The 18,273-nt window shown below is 41.9% G+C and overlaps 1 protein-coding gene across 1 annotated transcript in view; it reads right to left on the bottom strand.

Moving 5' to 3' along the window:
• Positions 1 to 17,842, bottom strand: part of LOC310787894 (solute carrier family 45 member 4-like) — a gene marked incomplete at its 5' end in the record, with an annotated part of 33,634 nt that extends 15,792 nt beyond the window's left edge. Inside the window, one exon of the mRNA XM_083649348.1 lies at positions 17,605 to 17,842. Within this exon, the coding sequence (XP_083505474.1) occupies positions 17,605 to 17,842 (238 nt within the window). The remainder of the gene's footprint in view (positions 1 to 17,604) is intronic.
• Positions 17,843 to 18,273: the final 431 nt, after the last annotated feature.

Below are 18,273 nucleotides of genomic sequence, written 5' to 3' on the forward strand. Positions count from 1 at the left end.
TTGTAAGTCGCTTTGGATAAAAGCGTCTGCCAAATGACGTAATGTAATGTAATGTAATGTAATGTAATGTACAATGAATCATCTTTGTACTGGATTTTTAAAGGGGAACTAACCCCCCGCAGATTTCTGGCAAAACGGTATTCTGCTTGATTTAAAAAAACAAGGAAAGAAGCAGAACGTCTCCTCTTGTCTCACTATACTCTTTGGTTGTGTTCAGATTGGAATTATAAACGACGCCATGACACTTTTCCTCCGCATAGAGGAAAAACGTTATATCAGAGTATAAACAACTAACGCACGCTGGTGGTCCATATGGAAACAACGTTACTCGAAATGGTTAAAAGTTATATCAATTTGGTCATTCAGTAGTGTTTTACTGCCATGTAACAAAACCAACGTTAGCCGCTAGCATTAGCCACACTACCTGATTACCCACAATGCCTTGCGTTATCCCAGCACCCAGGAAGGGCTCGCGCTACATTTAATGCATAAAATATAGCTACAATTTGATTCTTTAAACGTCTGACCCTTTCAAAAGTACATCACAAACGGACAGCCCTGCTTAATCCTTGCTAAAAACCGGTCCATTGGAGTGAATGGAGATGTTGTAAGTCTTCTAATATGGCTCTGGCGTTAGCTCATGATCATCACATGATTATTATTTTTTTCACATGAGTGGGAAAGGGGGGAGTTGGCCATGACGTAACAGACACACATTTTGGGTATTTTGGAGGGCAAAAAAAAGCAGGTTTGAACCCATAGAGGGCACTTTTGCCGCTGAAAATGATACACTTTGTACAATTGTAACAAAGTATCAAATGTGGAGATTTTGACCAGAATCCTTCACACACCACCCCAAAAGCCATTGGTTATAAGCTGAGAAAAAGTGTTTTGGGGGTTAGTCCTGCTTTAAATCAAAACGGTCTAAAAATCCATTACAATACTACACAAAACCACTCTTGAATTATAACTCACTATTTATTCTATACGGCTCACTCATAGTTCCATACAGATGTACTATGTACAGTATGCAATCAGTGTATGGCGAAACACTTCTGGAAACTAGCACAAATCCTATATTTATACTGCAAAAAAGAGCCATAAGAATTGTCAATAAGTCTGATTATTATCACCCAATCAACTCATTGTTTACAAAGTCATGCTTTAACATTTAGGAACCTAGTCGACCTTAAAACTCTACAAATAATGTTTAGAGCTAAAGAAAGAACACTTCCTGGTGGCATCCAAAAGCTGTTTTCAATGAAGGAGTGCAAGTATCCATCCAGGGGAAATTATGTTTGAAGGGGGGGGGGGGGGGCGAATGTGAAAACTAGATGTGTGACAATTAAAGTCGTCAAATCATGGAATAGTTGTAATAATGAACTAAAAGAATTCTTGTGGCAATATGCGTGAGTTTGCAATTTAAAAAAAAACCTTATAATAGGAAGATACAAAAGCTGTGACCAACACTGAAAAATCTATTAACATTATGAATAGTCTTTTTTTGTTTATCTTCTCCCCCCCCTGCATGATGCCAATATTCTGATTTTCCATGGTTCATAAGGTGGATTTTATTCATGATGTTGAGCTGTTTATAGTTTCCAATGGAAACTTCTCATGGACTAGAATGCAGTCAGCTGGCCGGCTGCGCTGGCCGGTTCTCACGGGAACAACATGTTAGCAGTGCTGCCTTGCTCCTGCCTTCCCTCTCACATTAAATGAGTTTCTGCTAACAAGAAAAATGTCTATTCCATCTATCCCTCGCATTGTCACTCTCTGTCTTTTGTCAAGCAGCCCACAATAGGAGTCGCAAAACACTGACTGAAGACGTTAGGTAGGTTAGTACTGGAAGGTACGGTAAGTCAAAGCTAAACAATGCTCATACTCAAGTTCATATGTCATAAAGCTACTTTGTGGAAGCCGACATTTTAATTGTGAGGACATTATTTTTGTTCAGACTGGAGCATCGCATTTGAGCGTCAATCAATTGTGGCTGTGTGTAATAGATTTGGCTGTGTCGTGTCACTCCACATATAACTACCGGTAAACAAACAGGACAGCACAATGTCACTGTTTGTCTTCAAGTTATTCATCAAGCACTGTTTGAAAAAGCTCAAACACTCAGCTGAACAGCGCTGTTATCCCCTCACCTAGAGAACACAAGCTGATGCAATTCTGCATCTGCATTCAATAAAATATCCAACTACAGTAAAAGCCTGGGGCCGGTTGCACAAAACACCTTGGCCTCTATCTTCCAAAAAGCGCTAATTTAGCGTTTGCGCTCGTTTAACGCAATGCAGCGCAATGTAGCGCAATGCAAATTGGGGGCGGACACAAGCCCATGCCTGTGATAATTGTACTGGGCATTGGCTGCCACAAGTCAAAGCAGGCGTTTCAGCGCTAAAATGTGGTGATAGATGGCATTATGCTATCGTCAGCAGCACGCAATTACTTTGCGCTAAGAGCTTTGAAAAGGACCTCTTACGCGCAAATACCTCTCTGCGCTGGGTTCGCTGCACGGAGGTATTTGCGCAGTGGAAAGTGGAATTCCGTTTGGATATGTCATTACGCACAGCCTTGCCACGCCAAGACATCAAGTTATGCTGCTAAAATTGGGCATTAGCAGATAATTCAGTGAGGCAATCAACTATAACTCACTGAGAAACTTTTATCACATCGCAAAGAGGGAAATTAATTGAGAAAACGTGTTGGACTATGGACATAGGCTATTTACCTTCATAACCCGAAGGGTCGTTGGCACCACAGACGATCTGTCAATAAGCTCCCTCTGTCCTCGCACGAGTGAGTACACTCTATTAAACATGGAGAGAATTACAGCATATTGCATGCCTCGCGCAAACAGACATTGCAAGACGGGAATCTGATTGGTTTTGATTGACGTAATGCCCAGCCTTGCCTGGCCACGCCTGTCAATAATTCTGGTAGTTAAGACCGCCCAAATCCCGTTTGCGCAGGCATTTTGGGGCGCAGAGAATTGCATCCCCGACATAATTCGGGGCTGTTTTAACTTAGCAATCATGGAGGTCACGTCTACCAGACAATAATATCACGTTTAAACAGCTACATTTCTATATAAATCATTACAAGTATGCTCCTGTGAGGTAGGGATGCTTTTTTTTTATGCTGGGCGGGGGAGCAAAACTCGGGAGAACACCTGGCGGACGGCGCAAGGCGGAGTGCTATCTTCCGTGCCTTAAGGCACGCGCAAACAGGTGCGCAAACGCTATTAGGGGACAGCGCCTGTCGGAAGATAGGGGCCCTTGAGTTAAGATTTTCCTTAAAGTCCAAGTTAAGTCTTCCTTAAGATAACATCTGTTGCACAAAACACCCTTAAGTCTTGTCCTTAAGCTTTCCTTAAAAAGGTTTAACATTAACGAGAAGACTTAAGCATGTTTTGTGCAACCGAGTTTATTTTAAGGAAACCTGAACTCGGCCTTTAAGGAAAATCTTAACTCAAGGTGTTTTGTGCAACTGGCCCCTGGTCCTCCAGCTCCAACACTGCCAGAGTAACGAGTTCCATTCCCACTAGTCCACCCATGTTTAAAAGTGTATTACCTCATGGTCCAAAATCATATCTAATCATATTTAAAATCTACTGTGCTGCCTGACAATCCCAAAGAGATTGTAGCCAAATCAACCCTGTATATAAACACCAGTGTTGGGGGTAACTCATTACAAAAGTAACATATTACATGTAATATATTACTTTTAGAAGTAACTCAGTAATATAACTTATTACTTATAGGATTTCAGTAATATTATACCAGTTACTTTGTCAAGTAACTCAAGTTACAAATTGAGTTACTTTTTTTAATCAAAGCACATATTTAAATAAAGATACAATCATTTCCTAATCAAACGGTGTGTTTTTATGCAAAACCCCCCCACTATAGATGACAATAACAAAGGAAAAGAATACAATTTAGAATTTTGGATTGTTTACACTGACTTGAAGACGGTTTAAATTATTTTTCGGGATGGTTCTGGGGCAGCGATGTCATTCTGCTGCTGCTGTTATTTTTGTAAAAGTAATGCAAAAGTAGTGTTATAAGTAACAAGTTACTCTACACAAAAAGTAATATTGTAAAGTAACTTTCAAATTACTTTCAAATGAATGTAACTAGTAATATGTAGTATATTACATTTTGAAAGTAACTTGCCCAACACTGATAAACACACTGGTAATGTTTCAACAACTAGTAGTACTTCAACCAGGCTTCACATGTTAATGTGTCTAAAGCTGATATTGTAGCAAACTGTTGCAACACTGGATGTTAATGGGATAGCAGACTTTTCCAAATGTGTTTATTTTTCTTCAGGCACTCGTAATATTTGGGGAATATGTTTCAATATAAACTCACCACAAAAAGTTTGGAAACTTGTGTTTGGATCATGATGCTCACATCTCTGCTGTTACTAGATCCTCGGTATTGTATCTTACCGTCTCATTTGTAAGCATCCTGCAATTGTGGGCTGATAATGCCAGTATTGCCGACGACAAAAATGACAAATTAGGACCAAAAGTAATTGGACAATTGGTCTAATTTGACTGTGGTTTTGAGCAAGGCCGGATTAACCATAGGGCAACCGGGGCAGGTGCACCGGGGCCCTCGGGGTGAAGGGGCCCTCCAAAATTTTTTTTTTTTTTTTGTCGGGCTCATGTTGGGCTCCACAGAACTATGACACAAATCTAAGACCAATCAGGACAAAATAAAATGTGTTTCCAAGAAGATTAAGTCTGATGATTTAGTCTCATTGGATGCCTGTGGGCAAGTGGTGACCAGGGGCGCGGGAAGTGGGGGTGCTTGTGGTGCTGCGGCACCCTCTGCTGTTTTGTATTGGAAATGTAATGTCAATTATTTTTTCATCATTGTAAAGCCACAGCACAGTGAAGAGGATATTAATGTGAAGATTAGCCTCTTCCTTTTGCTCTCAGAGTGCATCAGATTCATGCATTTTACTTTAAAATGTACAAAATTTCTTTGTCCAGGGGGGGCACAGCCCCCCCTGGACAAAGAAAGCCCCCAGACATAGACATAGAAAGCCCCCAGTCAGACTACTATCTTTATCCTGCTGGTGCTACCTCTTTGCAAAGCCTAGAATCGCCTATGAGTGAGTGAGAAACTGAATCTCAGCAACGGAATAATAACATAACAGTATAATACTAATGTTAATTTAAAATTTGATATTCCTCTAAATATGGCGAAAAAACATCCAAACATCCGGACGATGGGTAGGGGGGCCCCTGGGAGCTTCAGTGCCCCGGGGCCCCTGGGGGTGTTAATCTGGCTCTGGTTTTGAGTTGTTTGGATTTGGATGATTGAACTATATCAGTATCAAGGACCAAACGAGACATATTGGCAATGTTATGCTGGTCATGCGTTTCACGCGGAATTCCATTCCTCAACCAGGATTTGTCGCAGGTCAGCCGACGTAGTTGTGTTGGTCCGTGTAGCATGTACAGCACGCCCAAGCTGATCCCACAAGTCTTCAATCGGACACCTGATTGGCCAAAGTGGTCATTTGATGTGTGCTCCCAACATGCCACGGTTATCCAATCTGGATACTTTCAAAATGTAATATACTACATATTACTAGTTACTTTCATTTGAAAGTAATAAGTTACTTTACAATATTACTTTCTGTGTAGATTACTTATTACACTACTTTTGCATTACTTTCACCAAAACAACAGCAGCAGCAGAATGACATCAGTGCCCCAGAACATCCCGAAAAATAATTTCAACTGCCTTGAAGTCAGTGTAAACAATTCAAAATTCTAAATGTTATTCTTTTCCTTTGTTATTGTCATCTATAGTGGTTATTTACATAAAAACACATAGTTTGATTAGGAAATGATTGTATCTTTTTTAAATATGTGCTTTGATTTATTAAATGTAACTCAATTTGTAAATTGAGTTACTTGACAAAGTAACTGGTATAATATTACCGTAAATTCCGGACTATAAGCCGCGGCTTTTTTCCCGTTTTTTGGGCTTTTTTGCCCCCTGCGGCTTATATAACGGTGCGGCTTATCTATGGATTTTTCCAGCAAACGGCCACTCGGGAACCTCCAAAATCTATGGATGTTGGTATGAGGCAGAACGAGAGCAAGACAGACATTATGAGAGCGAGACCCTGATTGGATGATGTTGCAAAAAATGTGCCTCGCGACCTGATTGGAGCACTGTGCCACTACTCTCTCTCAGCCACTACGGTAAAACACCCTCCCTCCTCCCTCGCTCCGGGGGGAAAAAGGCAGCGATTGAGCCTGAAAGACAGTCTGAATGAAATTGAATGTAACATTCCCAATTCTATGTATTACATTCTAAAAAACTAACAGCAACATTTTGGAAGGCTAAGCCACACAACTAGCTCGTTGTAATCTAACATCATGCTTCAAAAGATGGAGAACTGGCTGTGTTACGACGATGGCGGCGATTGAGCCTGAAAGCCATGTCTGAGACAGTAGCGAGACAGGAACAACAACAGCAGCAGCAGCAAAGGATCATGCACAAACCCGAGACGAAAGGGACTGTCCGTCAGGGCGCGGACGACTGTGTCAGCAACTCCCTCCCGACTACCAGGAGAAAATTACAAACTTCGGCGAATTCACACAAAGAAAGATCAAGGAATATTCCATCGGACCGGAGCAGATCATAAATATGGATGAAGTGCCTTTGACGTTCGACCTGCCTCTCACTAGGACTGTTAACAAGAAAGGTGAATCGTCCATCACGTTGAGAACCACAGGTCACGAGAGAACGAATTTCACTTGTGTTCTTGGCTGCACAGCATCTGGAGTAAAGCTCCCGCCGATGGTGATTTTTAAGCATCTCACAATGTGTGATTTTGTCTGGGGATTAGTGACCTGACTTTTGTTTTGTTGAAATGTTAATAAATGGGAGCTTCCCCAAACAGCCATCTCTTTCCCGACAATCCCCTCTGTGCACGAAGCCTTACATATGGTAATTAAACATCAAAACACCCGCGGCTTATAGACCGGTGCGGCTTATATATGTAAAAAACAGTCAACTCTGCAGGTGCGGCTTATACACCGGTGCGCCTTATAGTCCGGAATTTACGGTACTGAAATCCTATAAGTAATAAGTTATATTACTGAGTTACTGCTAAAAGTAATATATTACATGTAATATGTTACTTTTGTAATGAGTTACCCCCAACACTGGCTATAGGGCAGGTTGAAGTTTGTGTTCCCCAGAAGCAAGTTGCAGCATTATTTGGAGTAAACTGTGGTACCATCTCCAAACTCAATGCCATCCCACAGCAATGTGTGACCAGGCCGGTGACCACTGACCAGCATGAGGAGGAGGTGCCAGACCGCTACTGAGGCTCCTGACTGTGTTCAATGAATCAAGTGTAAGGCGGCATTCACACAGGAGGTGTGTGAACGCTTTGGAAATCATGTCGAGAGCGCTTCCATTGTGCACAAAACACAGCGCACAGTGCGTTTTTTTGTGTGCTTTGTTTTGTTTCCCCCTGCAGTCGCGTGCAGTACAGTTCAGGACACAATGATCACACGGATGGTAGCCAGCTGGTTTTGTCTGTTTGACGTTGTTGACTGTGAACATGAAAGCCAGATTATTGCCAATTCTGGGAGCAGCAGAGGTTGAAGATCCCCCAGGGAGAAGAGGTAGGAGGAGTGAAAAGACGAGCAGTGCGCTTTTCCTCCAATGGTTCAACTTTTTTCAGCTTAAAATGCCCACAGCGCTCCTCCAAAAGCACTAGACGCCACCAGCGCTTAAAATGCTTAAATGCGTTCCTTGAAAGAGGAGCGCGCTTAGCGCATTGTTACATAGAGAATGAATTGCAGAAAGGCGCTGGCAGCTCAAATAAGTGCGTTGGGTGTGAACGCCGCCTAAAGGTCTCATTATAGTTGAGCGAGGCTCCGCAATGCAGACGTCCGCAGATCACGTGATCATCGGCCCCGCGCTGGGGCAGATGCTTTTATAGTCAGAAGTGATCAGCCAAGTGATCAGCATTACATTATACATAATAGTGAGAACGGTCGATGAAAAGTCACAATGAAACACTATTATGTGGAGTACTGAGTGCGCTTTCACTCTGAAAAGACCGTATATCAGCACATGAATGACTCTGTAGAAGCCATTTATGTATGTTGTTGGCATGTCCTATTATTTTCTATAGATTATCCTGCACTACTATTTTTAGACACTTGGTGGCGGTAATGGGATCACAGAGGTGTATATAAAGCACAGGTAACAGGAGGGAAATCATTAGGCACAGGTGAGGTGGAGCTTACACAGTTCTTACCAGACCACACAACAGACCAGACAGACCACACAACAGACCAGACAGACCACAGAAACTGGAAACAAACACGAAACAAATGGTATGACATCTTTTACAATAAACAACCAACAAACTGCAATATACTGTCTGGACTCTGGACAATCCATCATTGATGTCATTGGTCTGCGTAAGATCACTCCAACCAACCTACCTGTGTATTATGGCGAATGGACATTGGAAAGCCATCAAAAATGGCCATAACAGACTCAACAAACTTGTTTTTACTGAATAGCCGTTTCAGTTCTCAGCCCTGATAGCCTACTCTGTGCTGCTTTTAATCTCTCTCAACAAAACACATTTACTTGTTGAAATGACTAAAAACGCGCTACTAGAAAAATCTTCAGGTACTCTCAAGCTACTTCAGGCCACTTAGTCATAGTCATACCATGCCGATGCCATCATAGTCTTTCTCTCTCTCTCTTCAGATGATACAGCAGATATATGCTACAGGGATTGGTAAACCCTAAATCCTCAGTGAATAGAGAGCCGCAGGGATGACGTATTTTTGTAGTCAGAACGCGGAAGTCCCGGACTTCCTGGTTCTTCACTGTTTCTGTCTATGGGATTTTTGAATGGGTTTTTGCCGCGATGCTTCCAATAATCTCTCTGGGCAACGCTGGCTTAATGAAACGCGAACCAGAGTTCAGTCGGATAATCTTCACACGAGGACCACTTTCATGATTTTTGTAGCATAAATGTGAACCCTAGAAGTAAAAAGCTCGAGTTAAGCTAATCCAGAACTACACACTGTCGCATAGGCTTCCACGTCACGTCAGCGCTCAACCTGGACTGTTGTTGGATGTGTGCACTGATTACCCCGGGCTGAACCAGGTGAGGGAAAGAGAATTTCCGTGTTCGTCCTTTGAAGTGGTGACGTTATTGACGTATATATCTCCATCGACTCAACAGTGTAGTCTCATTTAGCCGTTTGCTAGCTAGCCGCCCTTTTAATGGCACGTAAAAGCTTCAAAACTCATAAAAGTGGTCCTTGTGTCAAGTTGTGTGTGAAGATGATATTACTAAAATACTAAATTACTGGTTCGCGTTTGATTAAGCCAGCGTTGCCCAGAGAGATTATTAGAAGCATCGTGCCAAAAACCCATTCAAAACTCCCATAGGCGAAAACAGTGAAGAACCAGGACTGTTAGCATCGATGATTTCGATGACATTCCTGTGGCTCTCTATTCAGTGACCCTGAGATCTAGGCTCATTAAAACATACAGGACAACAACAACCTTACATCCAGACCCATATAATGAACTGTTAATCGACAGTATTTCACTGCCCGTTACTACATATTTTCCACGGGCCAATCTGTACTGTCCAAATGTACTGTACCAAAAACATCTACAATCAATCATCAGTAGGGATGCACATTTTCCGCAAATTCCAAACTCGATCATTGGTAACGTTAACAATCAATCAATCGATTAATTGTAATTAAAAATACAAAATTTTCCAAACCATACCAAATGCGTTTTTTCCTCAATAAAACGTTTATTTATGCAGCAGCAACTTATTGTATATTTCTCACAGCATTGCATAGCATAGCCTACGCTATGAAACACGTAAAAACGTGGAGGCATAACTTTTTAGACATGTCAACATTTGCCCAGAATCCCCGTCATGGCCGCAGGGGCTCACTTACCCACGCAGATTGTTTATTTTTTTATTATATTATAAATGTTATAAATGTTATAACACGTTTCCACTAGGCATGAGTCGATTTCCGGTTTTACCGGTTCGGTTCGGTGTACGAGCCCAAACCGGTTTGATCACGTGCGAACCGAAAAAACCTAAAAAATATATATATATATATATATATTAGTTTTTTGCCAGTCCATTCTGATTGCACTATTGTTTGTATTAGCCTCTTCTCAAGTTGCACTAGTAGGCAAAAGTCTTATTTTGTTTATTATGTTGATGTTTGAAGAAAAGTTAAGCTGAATAGTTATGAGAAATAAAAACAGTGTGTTGTTACAGTTAAAAGGTTCTGCTTATTTGTATTCAGTGTTCGTGCTGGTTGGCAGCATACCAGCTTAGAGGTGCATTATCGCCACCAACTGCAGCCGCTTTGATACGTTTTTTTGGGGAATATCGAACCGGTTTCAAAATGTTCAAACCGACCCATGCCTAGGCCCTATATTGTGTGAATTTGTGAGTTTTGAAGTTTATAAGGCAGCTCAGCTGTAAGCCAATCCATTCTGATTGCACTGCTTGTGTTTTTATTAGCCTTTTCTCAAGTTGCACTATAGGCAGAAGTCTTATTTCATTTATTATTTTGATGTTTAGAAGAAAAGTTGAGCTGAATAGTTATGAGAAATAAATACAGGGTGTGTTTGTTACACAGGTGTCCTGCTTCTTTTTATTCAGTATCATTGCTGGTTGACAATACCAGCTTAGAGGTGTATTATCGCTATCAGGTGGACTGAAGTTGCACTACAGACAGTTATGGGCCACACTCGGGAGCCCTGCTTTAATAATTACAAAAAAAATCGGTATACCGGTTCGATCCGGTTTAGACGGCAATATCGAACCGGTTTTAAAATTTTCAAACCGACCCAGCCCTAGTTTCCACATTTATTCTCAGTTAGCGCCTAGCGTTAGCACTAAGCACACACCGGCTCTGTGGTCAACAACAAGGTCCCCCACTTCCTATTGTACGGCAAATCTTGAGGGGACAAACACAGAGCCTTGCATACACGCTGAACAGTCTGTTACAGTGATATCATTGCGCCATCTGGAGGATAATTGAAAAATGATTTGAAAACACCATTTAATGCACGTTGCTTTTATCTTTTGTTTTGATCAACTAATTTTTCTTTGCTCAAGTAAATCCTTAACCAGCAATTCATCGAGTTTCGATTAATTGTGTGCATCCCTAATCATCAGTTGTATTCAGTACTTGCTATCAATATTCAGCACCTGAATATGACACATCTAGACCCATTAGACCAGGGATACTCAACTTGCTTTGCCGGGGGCCACTTTCGTGAAATGATAGAAGGCCAAATAAATTAAATTAAATTAAATTAATAAACAAACAATATACATTTTTCTGTAGCGGATTGTAGGTTTTTGGGGTGTCAGCCGGAGTTTAGTCCGACAATGTTGTGCACACCGGATAGTTAGTTGGGTTAAGTTAGTTAGGTTAAGTACATACATATAAGTGCCTGGGTAGCAAGCAGATGGCGGTATTTGACAATTTAGGAGCTAAATCATAGATTATTGAAAGATATTCCATATTCCTCCAGACTGAAATGCTATAACAGAAGTGCAGTATTGGCCAGAATGATATGAACATTTGGAAACTTATTTAGCGGGTATCTTGCATGTTGCGTTCAGGTGCACTGTAAAAAATAAAAATAAAATAAAAATTGCAATTCCGCGGCCGCATGTGGCCCGCGGGCCGCAAGATGAGTGTCACTGCATTAGACCATTAGACTCAACAGCTGCACCTCCAGTCACCAGTCCATCAAGCTCCTGAAGTTCGCGGATGATACCACCCTCATAGGGCTCATCACAGACGGAGATGAGTCGAATTACAGACAGGAAGTTGACCATCTGGTGACTTGGTGCAGTCAAAACAACCTGGTGTTAAATGCTCAAAAAACAATGGAGATGATTGTGGATTACAGGAGGAGGAACACAGCCCCACCTTCCCCCATCACCCTGGGTGACTCCCCAGTCAACACTGTGGAGTCCTTCCGCTTCAGGCATTACCTAAAATGGGAGCTGAACATCAGAGCTCTCACCAAGAAGGCACAGCAGAGGATGTACTTTGTGCGGCAGCTGAATAAATTCAAAGTGTCAAAGGCCACGATGGTGCACTTCTACACCTCCATCGTTGAGTCCATCCTCACCACACATCAACGTCTGGTATGGCACATTATCTCATGCCTTCTGGTTCTGCCCTTCACTAACAGGATTCTGGGCCAAAATATTTGACTGGTACTCTAAAGCCTACAAAACAACCCTACAACCGGAGGCAGAACTCGCCATCTTCGGTTGCTCAGAGTCCTCACTGAACTTCCCTACAGCTGTGCAACAATCTCTGACATTGGGGACAACAGTTGCCAAAAGACTCATTCTGAAGGAATGGAAGTCCTCCTCTTCACCTTCTTTTCAGGTGTGGCTGATGGACATGATCTCTGTTGTACAGATGGAGAAACTCAGGTCCCTGAGAACCAACACACTTGGAAGGTTCTCAACTATCTGGGACCCGTTTTTGGCCTACTTCCACAAGGTTAAGAATGACCATTAATTGAGGTTCGGGGTGACGGATGGCTCGCCCAGCTGGTATCTCATGGACCCTTTGAGCGGGACCCCATGCACTTTTTTTTAATATATATAAGCACATATAAGCACCTTATGCGGCTGATAGGGCCATGTTGCAATGTTGATGTATGTTTTTTTTTCTTCTTTTCTTTCCTTTCTTTTCCTGTGTCTGAGCCTGTTTGTCTTGTTTGTATATTGTTCTCTAAAAATAAAAATAAACAGAAAAAAAACAGACTGTAAATTAATGTAAAGTCACTGCCTATTTAAAGCAGCTACGAGCAAGATTTTCGATTGTTATTAAACAGTATAATTACAATATTGATGCATCACATCTTACCTATAATAGTAGCTGAGACCAAAGCCGTGTGAATCTGAGATTGCTCTCTTGATGATTATAGAGTCTGTGTCTGTCTAACCTCGCGTCACCAGGGGGCTCTCTCTCTCTATCTGTCTACCGGCCGGCCGGATAAACCCGGAAGTGAAACGAAACGGTTCACGCCAGCTGCCTGCCTTCTGCCGTTTCGCTCTGCCTAGCAACAGACCATAAACAAGGAGAACGCCATGCAGGGGCTTGCTACACTCGCGAACATCTCTCGTTATATTCTAACAGGTTTTTTGGAAGTTATTTTGTGGTTATGGCCGAAGTGGCTGCTGCAAACCGTTTCATTTCACTTCCTGATCTGCCCTGGCCACAGACAGACTAACACTGGCAGATTAACTCGGGGTTCAAGCGAGACTACTCTGCGTTGGTCTCGTCTACTATTAGAGGTAAGATGTGATGCATCGATATTAAATTTAGACTGTTTAATAACAATCGAAAATCTTGCTCGTAGCTGCTTTAACGCCTATTTAACTTAGTCTGTAAATCTCATGTAAATTCAACGTAAATTCATATTTATTATCCGCGGAACACTCCTCCACTCATGTACATAATGTCTATAGATTTACTCGATTTGATTGCACTTGCAACTTTGTGATTGTCTTTAGTTAGCTTTCCTACTTCTTCTCTCTGTATATTGATGTGACCGCTATGCTGCATACAGACACTAAGACAAATTCCTTGTATGTAACTTGCATACTGTGGCAATAAAAGTGATTCTGATTCTGATTAGTTAATGAACTGTTAATCTACAGTATTTCAGTGCCTGTTACAACATATTTTCTATGGAGATGCTTATGAGGTATGTTGTTTCAAAATCCACCTGAATGGGTTTTGAATTCCAGCAATATTCTAAACGGGAGGAAAACAGTGAAATCAAAATGTGCTGTGTTAGACATTCTTGCCATACCTAGCCAGGAGCAGAGGCCTTTGTTCCATTTCTGCTACGGTGGCAAACCTAGCAGATAGCTGCCTAGCCACCGGCTAGTCACTGCTGCAGATAGCTGCCTAGCCACTGGCTAGACACTGCTGCAGATAGCTGCCTAGCCACCGGCTAGTCACTGCTGCAGATAGCTGCCTAGCCACCGGCTAGCCACTGCTGCAGATAGCTGCCTAGCCACCGGCTAGTCACTGCTGCAGATAGCTGCCTAGCCACCGGCTAGCCACTGCTGGGCACACGGGCTACATGACACACTGATGCAACCAGGGCAATGCATTGAGTTTTGGGTATTGCAGTTTTTGGTGACAGTCAGGTTAGCTCCACAATTCCACTGTTATTAAATGACTTGTAATTCTGTTGCATCTTAGATTAAGAGAGATGGGCATCTCTTTTTGATAATGTTGATGACATTTAGGGCTGTCCTCAAATCGAATTTTTCAAATTTGAATATTCTATTGAGGTTTTCCACGAATATTTGAATGTCTGCTGTGATGTCATCATGACCACAGAAAAAACAAAAAACAGACAAAAATGTAATAAAGTGATTCACCGGAATACATGAGTCTTTTCATTAATTTTGTTTTAAATTAATATAATTGCAGTGAAAATTGCAGACTAATTAGTAATTGCACTACTAGACAGTGACTTAAGTGTTGCATTACCCCTACTGGATTGTTATATGATTGATTGATTGATTGATTTATTGGTTATATTAAAGCTACATAGTAATCCTTATAATGCTTTATAGTCAGTGGATTAATTCCTTATATATCCATGAATTAATTGGCCTGTGGGACATGAGGAGTGATGATTAGTTTGGGTTCGGTTCATTCTAGGAAAAAAATATTGAATATTGAATATTAATTTTTAAATTTGAATGTCAGCATTATGAACGAATATTCGAATATCCAAATATTCGAGGCCAGCCCTAATTACATTATTACATATTTACTTAAACCCAACACTTAGTTGTAGAAAATGGGACAGCAGCAGGATGCTGATAGCACAATCAGACCAAACTCTGGCACTGGGTATTCCAAGACACTAGCCATACCAACACTTTGCAAAAGATAGCATATCAGCTAGTGTAAATAGAAGGTCCACCGTCCTACACAAAGAAGCAGTAGAGTAAACACAGCTTTGGAGCAGTGGCTAAGCTCATAAGAACTTGTTAGCTTACCAGTGTAACTTTCTACTGCCTTTGAAGTGCTAAATCAGAACAACTCCAGCCATCTGCATGTGGACAGGTGTGCCTCCGTGTGTGTGGCATTCACCTATGTGGGCACTAGTGTCTATAGCAGGGATGGGCAACTTTGATGATAGAGAGGGCCACAAAAAAATGTCCTCGCTACCAGAGGGCCAGATTTTGCTGAGGGCTGAGGCCCGAACGGTGCCGGCACGGAAAATTGTGGGCATTTGAAGGCAGGTTTAGAGGAATAACTCATTTTAAATTAACAGTTGTGATGTCATTAATTATTCAGTCTTAACACATTGACTGCCAGCCGTTTTTTTCTTGCTGTAGGTAGCTTCTGCCAAGCCGTTTTTTGAGGATTGTGGCTCATTTTACAAGAGCCGAGGATTATTTTCTGCTTGGAGTTTGTGAACATACAATATCTCAAAAGTACTAATAGAATGTGTACTTTCTCTGTCTAAAAGAGTTAGTTTGTAGAGTTAGTAGTTATGTAAGCATTAGCAGTTGAATACAGCATGGTTTTAGCGTCAGAAAAAATATTCAGAGATAAACGGCTTTTTGTGAAATTCGATAGAAATGTCACTTTAACCATTCATTTTTGGCTCTCTCTCTCTCTCTCTCCCTCTCTCGCTCTCTCTCTCTCTCTCTCCCTTCCTCTCGCTCTCCCTCCCTCTCTCTCTCTCTCTCTCTCTCTCTCCCTCCCTCTCGCTCTCCCTCCCTCTCTCTCTCTCTCCCTCCCTCTCGGGAGGGAGACGCACTAGGTTTAATCCTAGTGAGAGGGGGAGAGGGAGAGAGAGAGAGAGAGAGAGAGAGGGAGGGAGGGAGAGAGAGAGAGCGAGAGAGAGAGAGAGAGAGGGAGAGAGCGAGAGGGAGAGTTGCTTCAACTCCTCCCTCTGTGGGCGTTCTTCTTGGCTGCAGCGGCCGTCACAGTCTCAGTGCTTTTGCTGCTGTCCTGTGCCTGTCTGCACGGCCGCTGTTTGAGGAAGTCGGCATGGACTCGCTCGCTTCTTGGAGTTTTGGTTGAGAGAAGCTTTAGCGATTCTGGTCATATTTATGCTGCGTGTTTCAAAGTGTGTTCCACCTGTAATGTATTATGTAAATTTGCAATCCCGCATCGCCAGCAATCAGCGCGAAAACGAGAGCGTTTTCCCCCATCCATTTTCATGAGAATGGCTGGGGTGAGAATGGCGTGACAAGTTAAAAAAATGCTTGCCTTCCTCTAGCCAGGAGAGCACTGTTGCCACTTAGTGGGTCGGTGGAATGGGTTGTAAACGTTCGGTGGCTCCAATAATTATATAAGAGATGTAAAAGGGTTAGATGCACATCCCACGGTCAAAAAAAAAAAAATCATTTTTTTGACGAGTCAAGTCGTCGCTGGCAGTGAACAGCTGGATTGTGTTTGACGACTACACTCGTCGTTGGCAGTTAAGGTGTTAACCACCAATATTTGATCCTTTTCTCACTCACTCCTATGTCACCACCTGCTCTCCCTGCAGGGCTTGAAATTAACTTTTTTAACCACCTGCCAATATGGCTGCTAGATTTTAAGGTTACCAGCCAATTAGAATTTCCACTAGCCAAAATGTTTTTCTTGAAATAAACCAGAATATGAGTGGGTTAATTTAAGCATATTAGGTATCAGTAAGTGGCCTGTGTTGAGGGTCACACAAACAAAAATGCACTCTTGAAGCTAAATAAATCCAAAACCAAAGAGTTAATTATTTAAATGTTTACTTCAATGTAGAACAGTCATTTCTTACACATGGGATTACTTTTAGCCTTTTAGTCATAAAGATTATTGAAAGATATTCCATATTCTGAAATGTTATAACAGAAGTGGAGTATTGGCCACAATGACATGCACATTTGGACACTTTTCAGCGGGGTATCTTGCATGTTGCATTCAGGTGCACTGTAAAAAAATAAAATAAATGCAATTCCAGCCGCCATTTGCCCACCCCTGGTCTATAGAGTAGCGCAGACAACTCAGCTAGTCATGTCTGTTCCGGTTCCCAAGTCTAGTCTTTGGTTAAATGCAGGAAATAAGGTCTGTGGTTAACAAAAGTTTATGAAACAGTGTTCAGCAAGATAACCTTCACAAATGAGGACCACTTTTATTATGTTTGAAACGTTTTCTGAAAATCGTGATCTTGCTGAACACAAAGTTCTGTTTCATAAACTTTTGTTAACTACCGACCTTATTTCAAGCATTTAACTGAAATCCCCATAAAATCCCATTGACTTTTAGACGAAGGAACCGCAAGTGTAGCATCCAGGTCTTCTGGACTCATTCCACTATTACCCAGCACTAATAATATATAGGTGCAGCCTATGTGTGTGTTGAAACTCCTTACCTGTACCTATCTAAAGTAGCAATCATATCACCTTTATATCTGCGTATGTGTGAAAGTGTGTGTGTGTGTGTGTGTTTGGCTCTGTGTCTGCATCTTGTCTCCTCACCTATCTGAAGCAGTACTGGTGTCACCAGGGCCGTTTCCATGGCGTAGCAGAACTCCCGGCCGAACATCACCGCCCCGTTCATTACCCAGCGCCGCAGAGGGATCCGTGCTCGTCTGCCCTCCTCATCTCCATTCTCCCTCGGTTTCTTCTTCTCTGGGAGGCTGAGGGCCTCTCCTTCCTCCACCACCTCCTCTCCTTCTCCTCCCATTACAGGCAGGTTTGATTTCTGAGGAACCATTCTTTAGATGGATGGGCGGTATATTTCAATAATATCTTAGTATAAAAAATTACAATTGGACTATATTAAAATGTGCAGAACAGAACATGAAGTCTCCATGGTGTTTATCTTGATCAGTCGCTGTGTAAAGAAATCCAGCTCGATTGATCAGAGAGCATCCTTGTTCAGTATCCAGAGACAGACATAGGAAGGTGATCAGGAGGACAACACAAAAAAGTAGTGAATAATGGGGGAGAAGGCAGGAAAGCAGGAGTCTTCATAAAAACGATTAGGATGAATAGTTGCATGTTCAAAAAGCGAAGATGGGAAAAATATCTTTACAAAATCCCATCCATACAGAGGGCAATAGTTGGACCACTGATTCCTGAGTCTCCGATGAAAGTTCCACTTTCCTTTTAACAGAAGATCTTCCACATGGCTTTCATTGGGGC

This window comes from Poromitra crassiceps (genome assembly GCF_964638095.1).
Source record: "Poromitra crassiceps genome assembly, chromosome: 1".
Lineage (NCBI taxonomy): Eukaryota > Metazoa > Chordata > Actinopteri > Beryciformes > Melamphaidae > Poromitra > Poromitra crassiceps.